Source organism: Schistocerca gregaria, chromosome 7 (genome assembly GCF_023897955.1).
Source record: "Schistocerca gregaria isolate iqSchGreg1 chromosome 7, iqSchGreg1.2, whole genome shotgun sequence".
Classification (NCBI taxonomy): domain Eukaryota; kingdom Metazoa; phylum Arthropoda; class Insecta; order Orthoptera; family Acrididae; genus Schistocerca; species Schistocerca gregaria.
Genome location: NC_064926.1, coordinates 276,089,586 through 276,116,495, shown reverse-complemented (window position 1 = coordinate 276,116,495; position 26,910 = coordinate 276,089,586). Strand labels below are relative to the sequence as shown.

The window sequence follows — 26,910 nt, the reverse complement described above, 5'->3', positions numbered from 1 at the left end:
CGTTGTAAGGAAGCTGAAGGGCAAACACCGTTGACTGACGAAAAGCGGAGCGGCAGGCCGGTGAGTGCAGTGACTCCACACAACATTCAGCAAGTTGATGACATCATTCGTGGTGACCGTCGGGTGACTGCAGCTGAAGTGTGTCGCATTATTTCTCTTAGTAAAGGCAGTGTGATCACGATTATTAAACAATTGGGGTACTCAAAAGTTTGTGCACGGTGGGTTCCAAGAATGTTTACCGATCAGAATAAAGAGGCAAGGAAAACAATAGCCTCCCAACACTTGCAGCGCTTCCGTTTGGAGGGAGATGAGTTTCTGAAAAAAATTGTGACCGGGGACGAAACATGGGTGCATTTTTTTGAACCCGAATCAAAGAGGCAGTCAATGGAGTGGCGTCACACAAGCTCGCCGAGGAAGAAAAAATTCAAAACTGTGCGATCGGCAGGGAAAGTTATGGCAACAGTTTTCTGGGATACAGAGGGTGTGATTCTGGTTGATTTTTTGGAGCAGGGATGCACAATAAATTCTGTTCAATACGTCACAACCCTCAAAAAACTTAAAGCACGTCTTCAGCGAGTTCGCCCAACAAAATCAATGGCAGATGTTCTTCTTTTGCATGACAATGCAAGACCACACACCAGTCGTCACACCTCTGACGAGATTGTCAAAATTGGATGGGAAGTTTTGCCTCATCCCCCATACAGCCCTGACCTGGCACCATCAGACTTCCATCTGTTCGGGCCACTAAAAGAAGCTCATCGTGGGATTCATTTCGAAGATGAGGAGGCCGTCAAAACATCCGTGCGTCAATGGCTTAGGAAGCAGAGCTGTGATTTTTACCGTGCTGGGATACATGCCCTTGTTCAAAGATGGACCAAAACTGTAGAGATGGGCGGAGATTACATTGAAAAATGACAAAATGATCCTCAATGTTGTGGTTTTCAACCTATGTAATTGCATTTAAATTTCTTGACAATTAAACGTAGAAAAAAAATAGGAGGCATTACTTTTTGACTGACCCTCGTACTAGTTGAGTCAGCACATAATGTTGCTGCTCCAAATGGCAGATGAAGTGGTGGCGGATGATCACCGAGCTGGGCTGTGTTATCATGGGCTACAGTGGCTCGCCTGCCTTGGAATGAGCAGGTCAGGTTGGCAGTAGGGATGACGAATGCTCGACTTCGTTTTATTGGGAGAATTTTGGGGAAGTTTAGCTCATTCATAAATGAGACGGCATATAGAATGCAAGTGCAACCCATTGTTGAATACTGTTAGAGTATTTGGAATTCCCATCAGTTAAAGCAGTTCAGAGGCGGGCAGCTATAAATCTTATTGGACTTCAATTAGCATGGAAGTGTTACGGAGACGCTTTGTGAACTCAGTTGGGATTCTGTGGAGGGAAGATGATACTCTCTCCGCAAGGGCTAGAACGCAAATTTAGAGAACCGGCATTTCACGCTGCAGAACTATTCTACTGCCGCCACAGTACATTTATCGTAAGGATCATGAAGATGAGATGCGAGAAATTAGAGCTCGTACGGAGGCTTTCCCTCGCTCTATTTTCAAGTGGAACAGGAGAGGAAATGACTAGTAATGACACAAGTTACCTTCCGCGATGCACCCTTCGGTGGTTTGCGGAGTATGTATGCAGACGCAGATGTAGATAATGGACACTAATCCCTAATGGAATGCCGGCTATGTGACCGAGCAGTTCCAGACGCCTCAGTCCAGTACCACGCGGCTGCTATGGTCGCAGGTTCGAATCATGCCTCGGTCATGGCTGTGTGTGATGTCCTTAGGTTAGTTAGGTTTAAGTAGTTCTAAGTCTAGGGGACTGATGACCTCAGAGGTTGGTCCCACAGTGCTTAGAGCCATTTGAACCATTGGAACCTAATGGCATAAAAGTTCAATCATTCAATACTCCTTACGTGATGAATTACTTCACGAACTTTGACACCAGTTTCTATGTCCAGCAGTGACGCAGTTTCTATATCAGAGTATTAGCACGTATCTGTTACTTACGTTTTGGTTTAGACTCTTTCATGACTAGTTCATTCAGAGTGTATTGTGGTTGCTCCGAATGGCAGGTGAAATGGTGGCAGACGATCAACGAACCGAGCAGTGTCATCATGGGCTACAGTGGCTCAATTGCCTTGGCGCCGGGCATCGATTCCTCAGGCGTGGGCGACTACATGGCCGTCTACACACTGCTCAAGGCACACGCCGCCGCGTACCGACTCTACGACGAGCAGTACCGAGCGACTCAGCAAGGTATGTACTATGTATACTGCGCATATCGTATGTTCACTCCAAACAAAAATAGTGAAACACCCAGAAGACAGGGGTGGGTGAGTGTAAATTCGTACACATAAATGCCATTGATAGGTATGCAAATGATTAGAGCTGAAATTCTCAGTGACAAATAAATGACCACCAGAGCGTGTTAGTGATTCTCTTGTTTAGTACAGTTGCCAGGAGAGGGATATGTAAGGGACGTGAACAGTCAAATATTGAAAGATCACTGTGAAGGATGATGCGTAATCGTGTGAGGCAGAGTTGTCAGCGTGTGGCAGAGTTTGAAAGGAATCTCTCTGAGGGTCTCAATTTGGCCGGCTGATCGAATAGTTCAATTTCTAGATTTTTGGGGCATTCAGATGTGACAGTGGCCCGGTGTTGGACTGCATCGGGATGTAAGGCAGGCATATTAGGATGTAGTCGAACACCTCTGACAACAGCAAGTGAGGAATGCCATACTGCAGATCATGTACCTATAACTCCCTTCACAAATGCGCGTGCCGTCCGTGAACAAGTAATGAGTTCCTGCAACATTGTGTCATACCGCACCATTGGTGGAAGACTACCAGTAACCAGACTAGGGAATTAACGTCCTACGCGTAGGATCCCATTAAAGCGTAGTGCCGTGACTAGTAAGCATGGACTGCTGATGAATAAAGTTGTACAGTGTTCAGAGGTAAATCGCGGCTTTGTCGTACTCCGTGTCACCATCTTTGGCGAGTGTGGCGGTGACCTAGAGACTGGCCACATTCTTCCAGTGTTTTGAAGACACAAAGAGGTCTGCTCCTGGCTTCATGGAGTGGGGTGCCATCGGGTATGATTGCAGATCATGGCCAGTAGTGATTGAACCAATCTGAACGCACAGCGGTATGTCACGGACATCTTGCGTACTCAGGTATTACTCTCATGCAGCAGTATTGTGGCGCCGTTTTTCAATAGGACAATGCTCTGTCACAAGTACAACGTGTCTCTATGAGCTGTCTGTGTGATGTTGAGGTACTCCCATTACCAGTGAGATACCAGAATCTGTCGCTGACGGAACATCTGTGAGATCAGCTTGATGTCAATTCTGTCCCAACGTCATTACTGGATTTGTCGGCCATCTTGCCCTCCCTAACCGAATCGGCGCAAGAATTCATGCTAGAGAGGCTGCAGCGTCATACTGATTTGTGGGCTCATACTGCCAAGGTCTTTATAAATTGGACTCAATTCGTGATCACTGAAATAACATCACATACCCTCTCAACCCGTCAAACTTCGCTCTGTAACCTCCTCCTGTTTTGAATGTTTCAGCATTTTCTCGGGTAGTGTACTTCATTTATCATTGTTTAGTTTGGAAGCTCTAACAGTAGCTTCGTTTTTTGACAAAACTACTGCTGTTCTTCCTGTTATGCACATTATTCCTTTTAATGCACATGCGTGCGTTGATTCTGGCAGCGCTGGTTACTTGATTATTAATCGAAGCAACATACGTGCTGTAGCGGACAACTGACTTCATTACAAAGTATTAGTCGGTAGACTGGAAAATGAAGCGCAATGTTGTTTGCACACCGGACCATAGTTTGTTGGGTGCCTGTGTCTGGCTGACGTGTCACCGGCGGATGAATCTTTTGCTTCGACTGGCTGCTGGGATGCTGCCTGTGCGCCAAACCTTGTAACCTCACGACTTATTATTTGTTAAATGATGCATGGACTAGATACTTGTATGAGTCTCTCATAAATGTAGTCATTAGAATTAACACATGAAAATGATCTGACACTAGCAGTTAAAATGTAAGAAATTTTATGAACGGTCCAACTCACTTCGTACATTGTAGTGTAACTGTGTGAGATGATCCTCGCTGGCAGTGAGTGTTGTTCGAAACTTGCCTGAGCCAATAAAGTTGAGTACCGGCGATCTAGGCAGTGAGATTGTAGATTTTGTGAGCACTATGCAGTGACGTATTTCGCGAGAGTATCGCAGACCTCTTACATAATAGCACAGTTTTAATATATTGTTCAATAGCTTATGAAAAACACATTATTTACGTATGTTGATCATTTAGCGCATGGATTTTTAGATCGCCTATCTGTGTGAGCATCTGATTTTATTATGACTGCAGTTTTCTTAACTAACGTTAACGTCGTGAATCAAATAACTACCTTTTGAAATCTCGACTACTTCACTTAATGGACTACCTGACCTCAGAGATCCGAGTTACATAGAGCAGCAATCCACTTCAGCTGAGAGTAACTGCTGAAGACCTGCCGCCTCGTCTGCTTTGGGAGAACTAATACTTGGCGTGAACACCACACCAGTATACGTTAAAGAACTCTGTGATTTTTTCTGGCACGTTAATATCCAAATGTCACAACCCCACGGACTGTAGTTTCAATACAAACGAGGCCACTATTATGGCCATAGTGCTAACATTTGTAAGGGGGAAGGGGGGTATTGTTAGAGGTAGAAAGAGAGAATATATGCGTGAAAATTCATTTTAGACTATAACTGCAACGTAACTGCACCCAGCAATCATTTCTTCACTTTTTCTCTTAAACTAAAAAAAAAAAATACACTTTCATGTAAACTATCGCTACCTAGTTTACATTATTGTATGGCATACCATAGTTATTTTCGTGGTATCTGTGCTCATTTGCATGTTCGTCTGTTGAAGAAATACATATAGAAAGACGACGATCTTTTACTGAGATGCGTGGGCAAGATATTTCGGAAGTTGGATGAAGGAAATGGCACATCTTCTTGAAAAATACCGTGCCTGATCGAGAACTGCGCTTTTCAACCCGTCTTCCGAGATAAGAACAGCTTCACTTAACATGAAATTGTGAATGTTCGAGTTTTTATCGCCTACAGAAAATAGACAATATTGATCTTACTCCCTCACATAAAAATCTGTCTATTTATGCAGTTCTGAAGAATTTTTGTATTCCTTCAGGAAATACACTTTGGAATCGTACTTGGCCAGCTCAGTCGGCAGAGCACTTGTCCCGAGAAGAGTCTCGATGCGGTAGATATATTTTGATCTGCCAAGAAGTTTCAGAAAATAAATTTTTAAATATTACTACAGAATCTTGTCCAATACCAGAAGCATGAGGTTAAGTGTACGAACGTATTACAATGAAATAGAAAAGATTTAGAAACAGGAAGACGAAATGCAGCCGAGGTGCTTAAGACTATAAACAGAGAAGGGGAAGCTCACAAATTATAAGATAAATTAAAAAGATTTATGTAATACCGTGCCTAAATCGAAAACAGCCTTGTTAAAAATTTAGAGAAACTATGGACTAGGGCGCTACTTAAAAGTACATAAGCGGGAACGCTTATCAGAAAAAAAATTAAAAATTTTGTGGAGAATGAGTAAACCTAAAAGAGAGCCAGTAATTGTCAAGAGCGTATAGACCAAAACACAGTTAGTTTATAATCCTAAACTTGGAATGTAATTCAGCTGCCGTGAATAGGAAATTTCAACACAAATAAGACAAAACTGCAAACCTCAAATGTTCCATAAAATATAAGGCAATTTCAAAACTAGAATTTTAAAGGTTAAACGATAACAGAAACCTAATAAGCCTTATAAATTAAAAACAGTACCTTCATAATACAATATTAAGCACAAGGGAACGAAATGGGAGGCACATAATTGAGAGCGCAGTATCATTTAAATTAAGTAAAATAACTAAAGCAAAAATGAAATCTGTAGTTTGAAGAATTTATAGGCTTATTCGATTAGATTATAAGCTAAAATTACCGTAAGACTCTGCTGTGACTAGCAGGAACCTTCAAGATAAAACCAAACCAACTACAAGTCCCACATATACAAAAGACAATTATGTACTTACGAAACCAGGATTTTTAAGGTAAGATACATGAATTAAATCAGATGACATAATTAGCTTAGGAAATGAGACACTAAGAGTGGTAGACGAGTTTAGTTATTTGAGCAGGAAAAATAAGGCACAATCAAATGAAAACGAGACAGATTGAAAAAAGTTAGTTAACAATTTATTATTTCAAAAGTATTTGCCGTAAGTGTTAGTACATTTACCTCACTCTGAGACAAGACGGCCAATGCCTGCAGCAGGGCGTATGTCGAGTACCGAACTATGACTGTACCCACGCGAGCACTCCAGGTGCTACTCTTGTCGTGATATCGTTCCAGTTGTCCGCCTCTAATATTGGCTATTTCTTCATTGGCTGAAAGTTAGTTTTGAGTGCCTTCTTTTCTGTGTGCGCACTCGTTCACTTTACATGAAATCATATGGATGTCAACGCGTAGCTTTACTCTGTTTTCAGTTAAACATGGAAACAAAGCTCTGGTAACGGTCTTTTCTATTTCAGGAAAGGTCGGCATTGCCCTTAGCATCATGTGGTACGAGCCAGCCACAAACTCAACGGAGGACATCGCCGCTGCAGACCGGAAGCTACAATTCTACGTAAGTATCGGAAAGTAATCACTACCTTATCACAAGTAGTGGCCTGTGTGCATTTCAGGGCTAAGCTACGGCGCAAAGAGATAATTCGAAATACTCGGTAGATACATTAACTCCTATACTTTTCGGAAACTACAGATATTGTTTTGTCTGTAGTCCCGTTTTAGACATTCTAAGTATTTTCGTCATTAGACAGCTTGTGTAAGTTTCAGTAAATTAAACAATTATTGCTAAAATGTACGAACTTGGCTTATTGAAAGACTAACTGTCCACCAGTTCCCAGACATCTAGCTAGAGATCTGTGCCAATGGATCACCCGTAACTCATTAACTTGGCGTTACCTTTCGGTTTTCTGTGCCCTGCATAAATCGTTGCTTCATTTTCTCGACAACTGGAACCCAGGAATTCAATTCTTCGGTCTAAAGAAACAAGCTACATGTTGATTTTTTTAGTACCGTAATTTATACTGTAACGGCTGTGACTCGATCAATACATACGCGACAGTGCAAAAGCGTTTCGAGACAATAACGCTTCCTGATACAGTTTTTCACTGCCTAACGCGAAAATAACTACTGCGATAACTTTTCGGAATCTTACACGTTACAGTATAGCCCTAGGACACAGGACACCACACAAGAGATGCAGCTGACGGCCGCTCCAGGCTCATCCGTGGTGACTGCCAGTGCTTCCACCGAGAGCGTGATGGGCCAGGCCCAAGACGGAGGATACGCAACCCAAACAGCCGATGCGGAAGCAAGGCAACGGAAACAGCATTCGCCGAAGAGAAGAAAGAAGCGTCGACTGACTTCTGCTGACGATAGCCATAGTCCCGAGGGGACAGTGGGCGACAACAACAGTATCGACCTGACACCAGTGGATTCAATAGATACCGAGATGACGATGCAGGAATTACACAGCGACGACAACTTGAACTCTCCTTCTGGTTACCGGAAGGCAGAAGTGGAGATGACAACTGTCCAACATCAGAGCGGTGACGACGTTGCCTCCCATCCTTCGACCAGTTCCGGAAATATGCTGGGGGACTGGACGCAAGAAATGGACCAACAGGAACAGAATGGAAATACGAACGCGACAATTGAGGAGGGGCCGGGAAATGTTGAACAACTTAGTGTGGTGAGGAGCGCCGGGGGTGCAGATAGGCGCTTAATGACACCGCCCCACAACCGATGAACACACGCCAGGCGTACCGCATTGCCACGATAAACATTAATGGCATTCGGACACCGCTTAAAATTCAAATGTTGAAAGATATGTTACGCGCTGCGGACGTGGATATTGCACTCCTACAAGAAGTGCGTTTCACACCGCCGCCAGAGTTCTACGGCTACGAGGCACATTATTTAGTGCACGATGAAAGTGGATGCGGTGTGGCGATTCTCACCAGGGAAGGAACAGGACTGGTGGACGTCATGTCTCTCCCTTCGGCACGTGGCATGGCGATCACTGTCGACGGCGTTCGTTTCATCAATTTATACGCGCCATCTGGCTCCACAAAACGAAGAGAAAGGGCGACCTCTTACACCTCTCACACCGCCGCCAGAGTTCTACGGCTACGAGGCACATTATTTAGTGCACGATGAAAGTGGATGCGGTGTGGCGATTCTCACCAGGGAAGGAACAGGACTGGTGGACGTCATGTCTCTCCCTTCGGCACGTGGCATGGCGATCACTGTCGACGGCGTTCGTTTCATCAATTTATACGCGCCATCTGGCTCCACAAAACGAAGAGAAAGGGCGACCTCTTACACCGAAGAGATAGCACCGTTGTTCGCTGGACGCTATGATAACTATATAGAGGGCGGCGACTTTAATTGTGTCGTCGACAAAAAGGACCAAGTTCCTCATTATGTGCCATGCATGGAACTGCGCGCGTTGATTACCGAAATGGCGCTTCTGGATACCTGGGAACTGCAGCATGGCGACAGACCGGGTTATACGTTTGCAACGGCACACTCGTCGAGTAGACTTGATAGAGTTAATGTGACACGAGCTCTACGGACGGCGATACTGGATGCCGAAATCTGGCCAGCGGCTTTTACGGATCATCGGATCATATGGCGTTCGTCTGTACGATTTCACTAAGCGTCAGAAGATATGGCGGATTAAGGGTCACTGGAAAATGAATTCTGCACTTTTACGTGACACTGAATGTCGCCGGTCGATAGAGGCGGCCTGGGAGACCTGCGTTCGCCGCCAACGTTCATACACCTCGGTTCTCCAGTGGTGGATCAAATGCGCAAAACCAACGTTACGGAGAACGTTGATACGATACGGGCAGGACAAATCGCAGTGGAACCGCACGACGGCTGATTTCTATTTTACAGCCCCGAGCGAGCTGATGACCCAACATCCATCGCCGGAAAGGCACACGGCCATGCGCAGGATAAAAGCCAAGTTATTGCAGCTGACGAGACTAAGAATGGAAGGTGTAATGGGCCGGGCGAGATTGGCGGACATAGTTGCTGCCGAAACCCCCTCCATGCACCACTTAGTACGTGAACGCCAACGACGACGCAAGACATTGATCAGGGAACTAATCTCTGAAACGGGCCAGCAAGTTGTGCACCACCGTGATATTGCGCATGTGTTTACTGACTATTTCCGCCAGTTATATGGACCTGTACAAGTGAACCACGAGACACTACATGATGTCATCTCGGAAATGCCAGGTAGAGGACCACCACTGGGTGCAGAGACTTTCATCACAGCGATAACAGAGGACGAGCTGACAGATGAAATTGCCAGGGGGGCTCCGAACAAGTCCCCAGGACAGGACGGCTTCCCAATTGAATTTTACGGCGCCTTTGCATACCTCATGGGATGGAACTGGATTCAGATGTACAACGACTCCTGTTACTGCAGACTGAGATACCTGCCGAATTCACGGAGGGTATCATCATCCCAATACCAAACCACTCACTCTCTTGAACTGCGACTATAAGATTTTCGCGGGCATCCTTGGGGCTCGCCTGCGGTCTTCAATTTCTGATAGACTCCTCATAGATCAAACTTGCCTCGGCGGTAAGAGTAACGTCGGTGTCTACCGAGATGTCATCGGATTAGCAGCGGCATGCCGAGTGCGTGGGGGCACTCGTCGCTATTGACTTCGATCATGCGTTCGACAGAGTGGATCACACCTTTTTGCATGCGGTGATGGGCAGATTGGGAATCCCACAGGCCTTCATTCTAGTGATCATGCGACTGTTACACGGCGTGCGATCAAAGGTCTCGGTGAATGGGCGGGGCACTGACTACATTGTTATTTCAAGGTCAGTTCGTCAAGGTTGCCCGGTTGCGCGGTCAATTTCGCAATATCTCTGGTGCGTTGGCCGATGTACTAGCGCCCACTTCAATGCTGCCCCCAGCCAATGTGGGCCATATTTCACCGAAGCTGTCACATTTCAAGTTTTTTTTTTTTTTTTTTTTTAGCTCAGCTATGTCAGAGATTCCTTCCCAACAACACGACTATCGACGACGCGAGATGTATACCAACTCTTACTGCGCCGGTGCCCGAGGAATACCCTGGAAAAGAAGTACCCAGACAAGAACTGACGACAGATATGGCGCGTTATACGGAAAGTTTACGTCCCAACGTCGGTACGCTAAACATGGTATGTGGTGGTAAATAAGTTCGCAACGAATCAACGGCGGCCCGCGATTCATTTGGCAGACACTCCTCTATGTTTAGGCTGCGCAACAGTGGATACTGATGAACATCGTTTACCATGTAGTGGGACGGCTCCAGTGTGGCACTTGGCACAACAGATATTGGGGTTCCTGTTACGCTCCGCCCCTCACGCAATTTCATCAGACACACCTTTTTTCCCCCCCAAGAATCTTATTTTCCGGTCCAAAAAACCAATCCAGTGTCATGGGTACGGGGAATGGTGGTGGGCTACGTGTATAACGAATCGGAAAAGGACAAACCTGATTTTTGGCATTTTCTCCTGGATGGGCACACGAAGCTGTAACAGCATAAGAAATATGGGCAGGACTTCGCTAATTACTTGCGACTTACATTTACAGACCCGCGGGCCAGATGGGGTGTGACGGGTGAACGATGAGATAGACGAAGAAGCCGAGATAGACATAGATCACACTTACGGACCCTTAGACAATTTCGAGAAGACGACCCAGTCTTACACCTACGTCTGGAGAAAGAGTCGATAGATGGCTCTCTTGCTCTATCGAACGTCGGGTCGTGAGCAGGTGTCGCCCCCGACACGAATTTCATTTCATTGCTACAGGAGCATGTTTCTTTTGTATCTGTACTATCCGCAATGTCTTCATGTCTTTCATTTGAACATTTTCAGTTTTCTTCATTTCCTTAATTAATTAATTTTCTAATTAGCCACTATTGGTCAACATATGGACATTGTAGACACTATTTATGCGGTAGTACAACAAAATGTGTGTCAGCAAAGGTGGTAAGCCTGACATTGGAAATAAAAAAAAGTCGGCATAAAAATTAAAAAAACAAAAGGAAAAAAAGAAAACGTAGAAAAGAAAAAAAGTGGTCAGCGTGACAGAACGTCAATCCTAAGGGCCCGGGTTCGGAGATTTTCTCCGCTCAAGGGATTGGGTTCTGTGTTGTCCTAATCATCATCATTTCATCCCCATCGACGCTCACGTCGCTGAAGTGGCGTGAACTCGAAAGACTTGCACCAGGCGAACGGTCTACCCGACGGGAGGCCCCAGCCACGTGGCATTTCATTTCATCAGTTAGAACACTAGTAGCAAGTATAGCCACAACGATGGTTCGTCGCATATCGTGTCGCCGTTTGCTGCTGCTTTCCTTGCAGCTGAAAATGCCACATGACTGGATTCACACTGTGCTCAAGTCATGGGATAGCATGATGTACATGCACAGCTGGCGGACTATAGCTTACACAAAAATGGGCAGTGCATTGGCGGAGCTGTCACTTGTACACACGCGATTCATGTGAATGACCGCACGACGAGAATTAACAGTGTTTGAACGCGGAATGGTAGTTGGAGCTAGGAACATGGGACATTCAGTTTCCAAAGTCGGTAGGGAATTCAGTGTCCCGAGTTCCACAGCGTCAAGAGTATGCCAAGACTACCGAATTTTATGCATTAACTCTCACCACGGACAACGCAGCGGTCGCATAGAGTTGTCATCACTAAAATACAAACAACATTGCGTCAAATAACCGCAGAAATCAATGTGGGACGTACGTATCCGGCAGGACACTGCGGCGAAATTTGGCGTTAGTGGGCTATGACAGCAGAGTGCGCAAAATGTTTTATGAAAAAACTTCTGTCAAGATTGCAAAAGTGAAGTACAACTAGCAGCAAGCGGAAAAGCAGGTTTTCAAAAGCCGAAAAATCGCGAAAAGTGAATGTGCAACTTCCACAAAAACGAAGGAAGAGACAATGGACTTCAGGTCACGTAAACAAGAGGAAAAATTATGTAAGTAAACCATACAACAAATTAATGAATAAACTGCTTTTAATTTATAAATAGCAAAATTCAGAAATATATATTAAGTATACCAAAATTTCAGAATTATAGCTGAAGATAATTCATAAATAAAAGCGAAAGGCGCCTAGTAAAAAAGACATTCTTAAGACAAACAAAAGCAATATTAACTGGTATAGATGTACAATACTTCCGGCGGGTCAGCTATATGGCTTACTGCCTATACAGTACAAAAATGCCTCTCAACTTCTCGTGGTGGAAATCCACGGAAAGAGACTGGGATGATATTGCAGCAACTATAACCATAAGTAACAATAAGGCCATGGATCGATGCAGCACACTGGACGTTGCTTGTTCCAAGTTCATAAACTGCCTCCAAGATGGCAGCTTATCCCTCAACTGAAACGACACCATCTTAATACGTCTGAACAACTTTTGCTGCGCCCATTATCGTACGATTCAAAATTTCAGACAATCACTGGAAGCAGTTTCATCCATAAAATGTCAAAGAGTATTCGTAGGGAGCTTTTTAAAGGGAAACTAGCAAATAAAACTAATGACAGATAAGGGAGAGGCCAGAATCGGATTCAGTGGAGGAAACTCACCCACACAGGAGATAGCTTACCCCTTTTACCAATAGATAGGATCGATAGAGGAAATACAGAAGATCCAATGGAGAGCGGCGCGTTTCGTTACAGAGTCATGGAGATGTTCAACAAACTCTAGTGGTAGACTTTGCAGGAGAGGCTTTCTGCATCACCGTGTAGTTTACTGCTAAAGTTCCGAGAGCGAACGTTCCTAGAACAGTCAATTAATCTAGTGAAATCACCGTGAAGACAAAATTAGAGAGATTCCAGCCCACACAGAGCCCTGTCAGCAATTCTTCTTCCCGCCAACAATTCGCGACTGAAAGAGGAAAGGGTGGGGGGGGGGGGGGGTTAACAGTCGCACTATAAGTACCCTCCTCCACTCACTGTAAGATGGCTTTGGAGTATAGGTATAGATGTAGATGTGGAATTGACCATTTTCTTTGCTATCTGACAGAGAGAAATTGCCATATTTGATTCTAGGGAAAAGCTGTAATGTTGACTATAAAAGTGCTTCAGCTTTTTCTTAAGTGCAAACGAGCACAGAATAGTGTGCAGAGTGCAGGGTACCTTTTCCTATAGGCGGACAACGACAAAGGACGTTGTTGTTTTATGCTTGGGCACAGTTACGATCTACACTGGCGGAAGAAACATTGCAACACCAAGAAGGAGTTGTGCGTCGTAAACGAAAGTTGGTGGGCGTGTTTCTACATCTGAAAGATGAATAGATTTCGCACCATTTGGCCGGCAGCTATGGCAGAACGGTTCTAGGCGGTCCGAGCAGGCACACGGGGGGAGGGGTTTATTAGTTATTGGGAGCTCCAACGTTAGGCGGGTGATCGAGCCCCTTAGGGAAATAGCGGAAAGGTCCGGGAAGAAGGCCAGTGTTCACTCTGTCTGCTTGCCGGGGGGTCTCATCCGAGATGTGGAGGAGACCCTACCGGCGGCAATAGAGAGCACTGGGTGCACCCGACTGCAAATTGTTGCTCATGTCGGCACCAATGACTCCTGCCGTCTGGGTTCAGAGGTCATCCTCAGTTCGTACAGGCGGTTGGCGGAGTTGGTGAAGGCGGAAAGCCTCGCTCGCGGGGTGGAATCAGAGCTAACTATTTGTAGTATCGTTCCCAGAACCGATCGCGGTCCTCTGGTTTGGAGCCGAGTGGAAGGCTTAAACCAGAGGCTCAGACGATTCTGCGGAGAGCTGAGGTGCAAATTTCTCGACCTCCGCTATCGGGTAGAGAAATGTAGGGTCCCCCTGAATAGGTCAGGCGTGCACTACACGCCGGAAGCGGCTACAAGGGTAGCGGAGTACGTGTGGAGTGCACATGGGTTTTTTTTTTTTTAGGTTAGAGAATTCCCTCCCTAGGCCCGACAAGACGCCTCCTGAGACGCGGCAAGGCAGGAGTAGGCAAAATGCAACAAGGAATAACAATATTAATGTGCTAATAGTAAACTGCAGGAGCGTCTATAGAAAGGTCCCAGAACTGCTCTCATTAATAAACGGTCACAACGCCCATATAGTACTAGGAACAGAAAGTTGGCTGAAACCAGACGTAAACAGTAATGAAATCCTAAACTCGGATTGGAATGTATACCGCAAAGATAGGCTGGACAGTGAAGGGGGAGGCGTGTTTATAGCGATAAGAAGTGCAATAGTATCGAAGGAAATTGACGGAGATTCGAATTGTGAAATGATTTGGGTGAAGGTCACGGTTAAAGCAGGCTCAGACATGGTAATTGGATGTCTCTATAGGCCCCCGGGCTCAGCAGCTGTTGTGGCTCAGCACCTGAAGAATAATTTGGAAAATATTTCGAGTAGATTTCCCCACCATGTTATAGTTCTGGATGGAGATTTTAATTTGCCGGATATAGACTGGGAGACTCCAACGTTCATAACTGGTGGCAGGGACAAAGAATCCAGTGAAATATTTTTAAGTGCTTTATCTGAAAACTACCTTGAGCCGTTAAACAGAAAACCGACTCGTGGCGATAACATATTAGGTTCGAATCCTGCCTCGGGCATGGATGTGTGTGATGTCCTTAGGTTAGTTAGGTTTAAGTAGTTCTAAGTTCTAGGGGACTAATAACCACAGCAGTTGAGTCCCATAGTGCTCAGAGCCATTTTTTTTATAACATATTAGACCTTCTGGTGACAAACAGACCCGAACTATTTGAATCGGTTAATGCAGAACAGGGAATCAGCGATCATAAAGCAGTTACTGCATCGATGATTTCAGCCGTAAACAGAAATATTAAAAAATGTAGGAAGATTTTTCTGTTTAGCAAAAGTGACAAAAAGCAGATTTCAGAGTACCTGACGGCTCAACACAAAAGTTTTGTCTAAGTGCAGATAGTGTTGAGGATCAGTGGACAAAGTTCAAAACCATGGTACAATATGCGTTAGATGAGTATGTGCCAAGCAAGATCGTAAGAGATGGGAAAGAGCCACCGTGGTACAACAACCGAGTTAGAAAACTGCTGCGGAAGCAAAGGGAACTTCACAGCAAACATAAACATAGCCAAAGCCTTGCAGACAAACAAAAATTACGCGAAGCGAAATGCAGTGTGAGGAGGGCTATGCGAGAGGCTTTCAATGAATTCGAAAGTAAAGTTCTATGTACTGACTTGGCAGAAAATCCTAAGAAATTTTGGTCCTATGTCAAAGCGGTAGGTGGATCAAAACAAAATGTCCAGACACTCTGTGACCAAAATGGTACTGAAACAGAGGATGACAGACTAAAGGCCGAAATACTAAATGTCTTCTTCCAAAGCTGTTTCACAGAGGAAGAGTGCACTGTGCTTCCTTCTCTAGATTGTCGCACAGTTGACAAAATGGTAGATATCGAAGTAGACGACAGAGGGATAGAGAAACAATTAAAATCGCTCAAAAGAGGAAAGGCCACTGGTCCTGATGGGATACCAGTTCGATTTTACACAGAGTACGCGAAGGAAATTGCCCCCCTTCTTGCAGCGGTGTACCGTAGGTCTCTAGAAGAGCGAAGCGTTCCAAAGGATTGGAAAAGGGCACAGGTCATCCCCGTTTTCAAGAAGGGACGTCGAACAGATGTGCAGAACTATAGACCTATATCTCTAACGTCGATCAGTTGTAGAATTTTGGAACACGTATTATGTTCGAGTATAATGTCTTTTCTGGAGACTAGAAATCTACTCTGTAGGAATCAGCATGGGTTTCGAAAAAGACGGTCGTGTGAAACCCATCTCGCGCTATTCGTCCACGAGACTCAGAGGGCCTTCGACTCGGGTTCACAGGTAGATGCCGTGTTTCTTGACTTCCGCAAGGCGTTTGACACAGTTCCCCACAGTCGTTTAATGAACAAAGTAAGAGCATACGGACTATCAGATCAATTGTGTGATTGGATTGAGGAGTTCCTAGATAACAGAACGCAGCATGTCATTCTCAATGGAGAGAAGTCTTCCGAAGTAAGAGTGATTTCAGGTGTGCCGCAGGGGAGTGTCATAGGACCGTTGCTATTCACAATATACATAAATGACCTGGTGGATGACATCGGAAGTTCACTGAGGCTTTTTGCAGACGATGCTGTGGTGTATCGAGAGGTTGCAACAATGGAAAATTGTACTGAAATGCAGGAGGATCTGCAGCGAATTGACGCATGGTGCACGGAATGGCAATTGAATCTCAATGTAGACAAGTGTAATGTGATCCGAATACATAGAAATATAGGTCCCTTATCATTTAGCTACAAAATAGCAGGTCAGCAACTGGAAGCAGTTAATTCCATAAATTATCTGGGAGTACGGATTAGGAGTGATTTAAAATGGAATGATTATATAAAGTTGATCGTCGGTAAAGCAGATGCCAGACTGAGATTCATTGGAAGAATCCTAAGGAAATGCAATCCGACAACAAAGGAAGTAGGTTACAGTACACTTGTTCGCCCAACGCTTGAATACTGCTCAGCAGTGTGGGATCCGTACCAGGTAGGGTTGATAGAAGAGATAGAGAAGATCCAACGGAGAGCAGCGCGCTTCGTTACAGGATCATTTAGTAATTGCGAAAGCGTTACGGAGAAGATAGATGAACTCCAGTGGAAGACTCTGCAGGAGAGACGCTCAGTAGCTCGGTACGGGCTTTTGTTAAAGTTTCGAGAACATACCTTCACCGAAGAGTCAAGCAGTATATTGCTCCCTCCTACTTATATCTCACGAAGAGACCATGAGGATAAAATCAGAGAGATTAGAGCCCACACAGAAGCATACCGACAATCCTTCTTTCCGCGTACAATACGAGACTGGAATAGAAGGGAGAATTGATAGAGGTACTCAGGGTACCCTCCGCCACACACCGTCAGGTGGGTTGCGGAGTATGGATGTAGATGTAGTTGTAGATGTAGAGGTCATGCAATTGGGCTACGAGAAGCTAGATGTTCCTTGTGCAATATTATAGAAAGAGTTGGCGGGAATGTAGAAACTGCGCATGATTGCTGTCACCGTTCATCACGACAATGCACGGTCGCAAGAAGATCGGGCTCCGGACGGCCACGTGGTGCTACCAAGAGGGAAGACCAACGTGTTCAGTGTGTGACTCTGGTGCTTGTACTGCATCTGCAGCAGCAGTTTCGGCAGCACTTGGCACCACAGAGACACTATGAACTGTTACAGACCAGTTACTTCCAGGACAGCTCTGAGCCAGACCCTCTGTAGCGTGCATTCCACTAACCCCAAACCACCGCCATTTGGGACATCAGTGGTGTCAAGCGAGAGCTTAGTGGAAGGCGGGATGGAGATCTGTTGTGATTCCTGATGAAAGCTGATTCTGCTTCGGTGCTAGTGATGGCCGTGTGTTGGTTAGAATGATTCCAGTTGAGGGGTGTGGTACCAACCTGTTTGCCTGCTAGAAACACTGGACTTAACACCTGGAGTTCTGGTCTGGGGTGCGTTTCGTATGACAGCAGGAGCACTCTCGCGCTTATCCGACGGACTCTGACTGCAAATCTGGACGTCAGACTGATGATTCGACCTGTTGAATTGCCGTTCATGAGCAGCATTCAACGGTGTGCTTACCACCTGTTACCGTTCTCCCTCATACCACTCTTGCAACCCGACATGATCCACAGAGTGTCAACATGTTGCCTTGGGTTGCTCGATCACCGATCTGTCTCCAATGGAGCACATATGGAACATCATCGGACAACTCCAGCGTAATCCACAACTAGCATTAACTGCCCTGTATTGCCCGACCAAGTGCAACAGACTTTAACTCCATCCCACAAACTGACAATCAGCACTTGTGCACCACTGGCCATTAAAATTGCTACACCAAGAAGAACTGCAGATGATAAACGGGTATTCATTGATCAGATATATTTTACTAGAGCAATTTGGGTGCATAGATCCTGAGAAATCAGTAACCAGAACAACCACCTCTGGCCGTAATAACTGCCTTTTTACGCCTGGGCATTGAGTCAAACAGAGCTTGGATGGCGTGTACAGGTACAGCTACCCCTTTATCAAAGTCGGAGACATGATGGTACGTGTTTTTCCTCCTTACACGAGGCATCGAAACAACGTTTCACCAAGCAACGCCGGTCAACTACTGTTTGTGTATGACAAATCGGTTGGAAACTTTCCTTACGTCAGCACGTTGTAGGTGTCGCCACCGGCGCCAACCTTGTGTGAATGCTCTGAAAAGCCAATCATTTGCATATCACAGCATCTTCTTCCTGTCGGCTAAATTTCACGTCTGTAGCACATCTTCGTGGTGTAGCAATTTTAATGGCTAGTAATGTATGTACAACTCTATGTACGCACCCTTTCATGCTTGGATTCAACATTCTAGCGATTACACACTTTATTAATGTACTAGGGTTTCGCATTTGCAGTGACTTTTCTCGCGCTAAACCTGTGGGTTTTCAATGTTAATCCGTTAAATCTGTTACCTAGACAAAGTTATTCCTGGAATTTAATTACTTTACAATAACAATTTTTTGGTATTGCGGTTTCCTTCCTTCAGTATATATTACTGAACCGCTAAAACAGACAGACATGCACGCATGTACACCGCCACAGTTGCAAGCTACCTAAGTGCTTCCAGGGGCAACAGAAAACTGATTTTCAGCGTTTAATTTAATTAGTGACCAAATTTTAAAATTTAAAATGCTGTCCTCAACTACTCATTAAGAGGTAAGACCTCATGTTATAGTTGTAACACAGTATGTCAAGTATTAAAATTAGAAATTGTGTTGAGGCAGCGTAATAAAGGCGCTCCCATTACCCAGAATATAATTATCCAGTATTTCATAGTGAGAACTCTTCAAACGAATATTACACTTAATTTCAAACCTGTTCGAAACTTTTTCTGTCTGACATCCCTCACAAAACAATGAACGTGAAAAAGTTTATACCTTACTATATTTTCAGTGTTGATGCAGTAAAATTTCAGCATTATATTACGCCATAAAGAGTGGGATGCGTGAAAAACTAGTTTTACTTAACATAGAGTGCAAATCATCCAGATTATACTCAACGTGAGAGTAAGAGTTTTTTAAGAAGTGGGGTGGAAATGAGGGGTTATTGGTACTAAATAAATGAGAAGTAGTTACGTGAGACGTTGCGTTATGATTGTATTACGATCTGTGATGTGAGGTACTGGGATGCGTACGCATTGACATGCTTATGACGTAAACTTAGTATATGGTTGTCACCTGGTTGTATGGAGCAATGACACTAAAATACCCGATACTGCTGAGGTAATTCACACAAGCATTTGTGATTAGTCCTAAGAGTTCAGAGTTTTCACTATTCGTATCATGATGAATTACGACCCTTTTGACTGTCTCCCAATTAGCACACATTTCACCTGACTTGACAACCGGAAACTGCAGTGTGACATACTGTCTCTAACAGCAGCATTGGATCTTCGGCAAAATTGTGGAAATTCAACCGTAACCCCACTTTGTCTTGTACAAATACTTCGGCTGCAAATCCTTCAGCCATCTTCGGAGCGAGGCATGTAGAATATGTAAAGCACTCCTGTCACGTCATACACTGGTAGAGCGAGCCAATTTCGGAAGCACTCACTGAATAACATAGCGAAAGAAATACCACACGTGAGACAGAAATATTCTATCATGACACACTCTGTGAAGGATGTTGTGTAACAACTTCTAGTCAACGGGGGAACAGTACTGTTGTCTGTGAGAGCTATCTATTGCCAATGCTGTATCCCACATTTTATTTAGGTTGAAACTATCATCGCGATAAATTAAATTATTGGTAAAACGTATTTAGATCACTTCCCACAAAACATAATGCTAGAAAGATGATTCGTTTATCAGAATCTGAACATTTTCGTAGTACATATCGTAGCCTGCTCGACCACAACAGGTATATTAGGCTGTAGCAGGCGGGTATATTGTCGATCACTGTCGCCCCTGTGGTATTTCTTCCACAGTGATTTTCCTCGCACACATGTGCAGTTGTCTGTCCAAACCAGCAGATTACGTGGACGGGAGATATGGTATCACCGCCAGACACCACACTTGCTACGTGGTAGCCTTTAAATCGGCCGCGGTCCGTTAGTATACGTCGGACCCGCGTGTCGCCACTATCAGTGATTGCAGACCGAGCGCCGCCACACTCCCTAGCACTCGCCCCATTGTACAGCCGACTTTGCTGGTGAATGTTCACTGACTACATACGCTCTCATTTGCAGAGACGACAGTTTAGCAAAGCCTTCAGCTACGTCATTTGCTACGACCTAGCAAGGCGCCATATTCAGTTACTATTCTGAACAGATAATATTGTGAATCATGTACCGTCAAGAGCGACGTTCATCATTAATGGATTAAAGTTAAGTATCAAACTAATTACATCCGGTTTCTGAATTGTAATTCCTTGTCATGTTCCAGACATCACGTCAGTTCTTACGTCCTCACGCCAGCCTGCGTGAGCTAAAACGCGTGCAATTCGGCCTCCACTAGTAACACGGTGTTGGCTCTTCTGCCAACACAACAGGAGAGCCTTATCTTCAGTGTGTACAGCTCGCTGCACTCTACGAGACAGCGCTTATCAGGTCTACGTCATACTCGCAAACGACCATCACTTGCGTACGATCAAAATCTGCTTTCGTCGCTGAAGATTACAGCCCGCCATTTCATCTTCCAAGTGATCCTCTGACGGCACCAGTCGAACCGTGCACATCGATGCTTTGGTCTGAGAGGAAGACAGGCTAGAGCTGTGCGTGCCTGTACTCCCACTGCTGCTAACCAGTTTGTGTTGACACGTCGGAAATCACAAGCCCTCTTATCTGTGCTATGATAGCTGTACGATCTGCCACTGCTGCCTTTACAACACGACGGTCCTGGCGGACGTCTGTGCTGCGTGGACTTCCAGAACGTCGTCTTCGTGTGTGAAATGTTCACGCGAGCACTGATACTTGCCTCGTTGCACAACTAACGCAGCACGTCCAGTTTGTGTGGTACTTCTTCGGAAGGACCATCCCGTCATTCGGAAGACCACAATTTGGCTCCTTTGAAACTAGCTCAGTTGGCTGTAGGAAGCACGAGTGCGCCCCCGTGGCATCGTTACCTGCTTGCTTTACTTGTTTGTGACACACTGAGCCTTCTGGCTACGAGGTACAAATGACGCTCTGGTAGCTATGCCACTACGCTATCTAGGTATTGGCAGACGACTTTGAAACCATTACCGGTACATATACGCTACTGGCCATTAAAACTGCTACACCAAGAAGAAATGCAGATGATAAACGGGTATTCATTGGACTAATATATTATACTAGAACTGACATGTGACTACATTTTCACGAAATTTGAGTGAATAGATCTTAGTACATCAGCACCCAGAACAACCACCTTTGGCCGTAAAAACGGCCTTTATACACCTGGGAATTGAGTCAAACACACCTTGAATGGCGTGTACAGGTACAGCTGTCCATGCAGCTTCAACACGATACCACAGTTCATCAAGAGCAGTGACCGGCGTATTGTGACGAGCCAGTTGCTCGGCCACCATTGACCAGACGTTTTCAGTTGGTGAGAGATCTGGAGGATGTGCTGGCTAGGGGAGCCGTTGAACGTTTTCTGTATCCATAATGGCTCGTACAGGACCTGCAACATGCGGTCGTGCATTATCTTGCTGAAATGTAGGGTTTCGCAGGGATCGAATGAAGGGTAGAGCCACGGGTCGTAACACATCTGAAATGTAACGTCCACTGTTCAAAGTGCCGTCAATGCGAACAAGAGGTGACCGAGACGTGTAACCAATGGCACCCCATACCATCACGTCGGGTGATACGCCAGTATGGCGATGACGAATACACGCTTCCAATGTGCGTTCACAGCGACGTCGCCAACACGGATGCGACCATCATGATACTGTAAACAGAACCTGGATTCATCCGGAATATGACGTTTTGCCTTTCGTGCACCCAGGTTCGTCATTGAGTACACTATCGCAGGGGCTCTTGTCAAGGGTAACCGCAGCCATGGTCTCCGAGCTGATAGTCCATGCTGTTGCAAACGTCGTCGAACTGTTCGTACAGATGGTTGTTGTCTCGCAAACGTACCCATCTGTTCACTCAGGGATCGAGACGTGGATGCACGATCCGTTACAGCCATGTGGATAATACGCCTGTCAACTCGACTCCTAGTGATAGGAGGCCGTTGGGATCCAGCACGGCGGCGTTCCGTATTACCCTCCTGAACCCACCGGTTCCATATTCTGCTAACAGTCATTGGATCTCGACCAACGCTAGCAGCAATGTCGCGATACGATAAACCGCAATCGCGATAGGGTACAATCCGATCTTTATCAAAGGTTCTTACACGAGGCATCACAACAACGTTTCACCAGGCAACGCCGGTCAACTGCTGTTTGTGTAAGAGAAGTCGGTTTTAATCTTTTCTCATATCAACACGTTGTAGGTGTCGCCACAGGCGCCAGCCTTGTGTGAAAGCTCTGAAAAGCTAATCATTTGTATATCACAGCATCTTCTTCCTGTCGGTTAAATTTCGCCTCTGTACCACGTCATATTCGTGGTGTAGCAATTGTAATGGCCAGTAGTGTAGTATCCCCCAGGTGGCATGTGCCGTCATCCGATCAAAATAGGCGTCGTCTTTTCAGGTGCACTAATTTTTTTCCTGGAAGAATATTAGCATAAGCCTACTTTTAACTACAGCTGAATTTTATACATCAAATAATAAGTCATGAAAACATGAAGATTCAATAGGGTTAGATTTTTGTAGAGTCCGTGCTGCACTGTTCTGGCGAAAGGACAACCTTGTGTCACTAAAAAATATTTTTTCTTTTCTCAAAGGCTGGTATTTTTGGACACCCGATTTTCAGCGCCGAGGGAGACTACCCAGAGGTGGTGAAGCAGAGGGTGGCGAACAACAGCAGGGCAGACGGCTACGCGAGATCCCGCCTCGTGGAGTTCACCCCGGAGGAGGTCGAATACATCAGGGGTGAGTGCCGGCGGAAGCAACAGTGTGCCATCCCATGTGCAGAACCGTAGTCCCTTGCTGACCACGTCAACTTTTGAGATCTATGTTCATGAAAGTCATAGCAGATTTAAGCAAATTTTGATGACCCTATTCTTGTTTCAACATCTATGCAATGGCCTCCTCCAAGAGGTCACTAATACATTCTTTTTTGGAGCACTGTGCACAATTTAGGATTAACTGACAGTTTCACTGGGTCGCACATTTAAGTATGAAACTATACAAGGTCATTCGTATATACCTTCCGGATTTCAGGAGATGACTGTGTGAAAATTAAAAGAGGCACCAGATATAGACATAATCAGTGGATAGAGCATCTCTCCATTACAGGTGATCAATTTGGGCACTACTTGTAGCGGGGCAAATGTTAATGCATGGGTGGAATTCATTGAAATTGTTGATACGTATTTTTTGGAAGGCAGAAGCGACAGTGACCCGCTTTGGAAACGTGTTCATTGCGTTACCTGTCTGCAGGCGCCAACTAATTTGACGCTACAATATGGAGCGAATGAATTGCCTACGTGTTCTGACATGTCTGCCCCCTAGTGCAACGAAGATTTAGTACAATTCTGTTATCAAACTGAAAGTTATCAGACTAAAAGTACGTAAATACTAGTGAAATACTCATAGGAAGAGTACCTGACAATAAAAAACACATTTTTTCCTGCCTTAAATATCCAGAAAAGATGCGGACTAGAATAATAAATTGGAGTAATTCATTCCTGATACATAACTGATGTCATAGTTAAGTCATCTGTGGACCGCATGAGGGAAAATAGCCGTGTAATGCCACTCGATAGAAGGAAAAGTTTTATGCAGAGTAATGAACGGCTGATGGAGTCAAAAAGGAAACGACGATTGAAGTTCTGTGGCTATCTGTTCAGGATGGATTCGATGTGACTGATGAAGAAGACTATTAACGTACTGAACAACAAGTCTTAAGTCTCCCACAAATTGTTCAAGGAAGTAAGGAAGGATCTCAAAAACATAGCAGCGAATCCGGGGAAAAATCTGTAGCCGATGAAAGCACGTATCACTGATGAATGACTTAAGGTATTCCTAGAACAGCGGCTATACCTTATTGTTACTTTATGTGGTTTCTGCTCACCCTAAACAAGAAAAAACGTCTTTAAGCTATTACACTTTCTGCGGATATAGCGGTGAAGTTAGTGGGGGATAGATGTCATATGGTGAGCGCATTGCAAAATTTCACTTGCTGAACACGATACCACACACACGAAAAGAATATGTGATTTAAATCACTTTCCGGTGAAGAATTTGAGAAAAAGTTGGGCTGTCCCTATCGCCTATCCCGTGATGGTAATGGGGGAGATTTCTGTGATCGAAGAGCACCTAAGATGAGCGTTAGGTATCGTCTTCCGAGTGTCGAATCCGTTATAACCACGATATTGTGAAAGGTGCAGGCTGCAATTTGTAGTACTTGTGATATGTGTGTCATCGCGTTTCTTACTGCTCTTCCTATCAAGTGTTCTCCTGTCCTTGCTTTAAGGTCAGCAGCGTGGTTGGATGCGCTGAAATGAGGAATATGCAGGTGTCCTTTATGCATTATGGTAACTGCGAAGAGATAAGGACACTTATTTTCTTGTATGTCATGGTGCCACTTACATCCAGAGAAAGTTAGCCGAAGTTCCATGCCGTTTTAATTCAGCCACCATCTGCATTATGTTGATAAGATGACTGTTGATGTCCCTCCGCTGTGCTGGAGTGAGAGAGCCGATCGCATTCATAATGAACGTCTCTGCTGCTTCAGTTGCGCTGTACTGATTTCTCCATGAACAACGCTGGTTCGCGCAGTCCCATAAAGCGTGTACTCAGGTCACTTGATTACACAAGACACGACTGAAATGTTATTACATACGGCAAGCACTTTTTAATACACATTAAACAAATGACAGTACTACAATCGTAAATCAAAAGTATTAAATGTACCATATAACGTGAAAGCAGATAAATCCTTGGTGATACGGTTTGAACTCGTACAGCTACTGTTGTCCCATTACAGTGTGTGGTGGATGGTGACGTCGTGCTGAGAGGGCTGTCTTGTTTGTTGCAGGCACTGCTGACTTCGTCGGGGTGAACCACTACACCAGCTTCCCAGCATCGGACGGACTGTCTGGTAGCAACCCTTCCATGGACTATGACGCGGGAGTCACCCTAGGCGCGTTCACGGATTACCCTGTATCTGCCGCCTTGTGGTTTAGGGTAGGTCTGCAACTGTCTATTATATTTATTATTCTGGTTCTTATTTCTATTGCCATCATATGTGACACACAGGCATTGGAAGTATGAAGATAGGTGCAGGGCACGGCAGCTTCCTCCTTTTGCTCAGAAAACAAATCTGGGCAAAAAGAGCTTGCATCCTGCCCTGTCTGGCAATGGATGTACTAATGCAATATCACTTTCAATAAATCCGGAAAACGTTTTAATAATGACTAGTTGTAAGTGCACGTAGAGCCAATTGCCGAGAAATCTCAAAAATAAATAGTTATTTACCGCAAAACTATCATGGGCTGACAGCCACATTGTACTTCATTGTTTCGCTTGAGTTGGACTGCTACAAGAACGTCTGAGAATCAAATTCTAAAATTTAGAAATCGATCATAATAATTAAATACCAACAATTAAACAGATGAAGCGATTATAAAATAACAGAATATTAAAAGAATGCATTTAATGCCTCTAAGTGTCATCCATTTAGACGAATAACATTAAAATGATGTGGTTCATATTTAGTGGTATGACAAACGCACCTTTACAAACTTTCTTATACACGAAAGTAGGAACTAAAAAGAGAAACCAAATGGTTCGTATGTACATCTTACAATAGAATGGGAAAAGATGTATTCCATATTTACACAGAAATGAGAAAGGAATAGATAGTAAGGTAGTCTACGTATAAATTCTCTTATTAAAATCTTCAGTAAGTGTGAATAGAGCAAATGACGTCCTTTTGTGGGCAAATTTATATAGTTGAGCGAGCTTATTGTTGTCCTTTGTGACAAACTCCAAATATATACTACTTTGTCGTGGTGTATTTCATTACTCTATACTTATCGAGCACAAATTGTCTTTTAAATTCCCAAGATTTTGACACTGTAAACTAATCACATGTTCTTTATCAGATTATTGTGACTCGTACAATTTTACAGAGCTATTCACGATTACATGGGACCGTCATACCCAGATCGGACAAAGAAAGAATATCTTGTTAACCAATTCACCTTAATTCCGATCACAGATTGTAAAGGCTTATGGAACTATAGGATTATCACACAGTGATGTCCGATAATTTTGTTACAACCATAAATCACTTTTACTAAAAGTACCGGTATGGAGGTCGTGGTTAGGTTAGGAAAAGCTGTTTCCCACTCAAATTTTGGCCGTGGCCCACATTTTCTACGTTCCCCTCTCGTTGGCTCTGGTAAATTTCTCACCTCCCCCCTTAAAGAGGTAACAGGTAGATAGATGAGTATGTAGGTGTATCCTTCCTGCAGGACTGTCAATACGAACTATGTTTCTAGCCATGAAAGCACGCTACCCACGCTCCCCACGGCTCACGCCGGAGACACTGCACCCCACCTCATTCGCCGCTCATTTTGTTTCACATTCATTCCAT

General features: G+C 44.6%; 1 protein-coding gene across 1 annotated transcript in view; it reads left to right on the top strand.

Annotated features, from left to right (window-relative positions):
* LOC126281566 (myrosinase 1-like) overlaps positions 1-26,910 on the top strand; it is a 101,254-nt gene that overhangs the window by 51,566 nt on the left and 22,778 nt on the right. The window contains exons 5-8 of the mRNA XM_049980639.1: positions 2,088-2,271; positions 6,632-6,726; positions 23,090-23,237; positions 25,348-25,496. Coding sequence (XP_049836596.1) covers positions 2,088-2,271; positions 6,632-6,726; positions 23,090-23,237; positions 25,348-25,496 — 576 coding nt within the window. The remainder of the gene's footprint in view (positions 1-2,087; positions 2,272-6,631; positions 6,727-23,089; positions 23,238-25,347; positions 25,497-26,910) is intronic.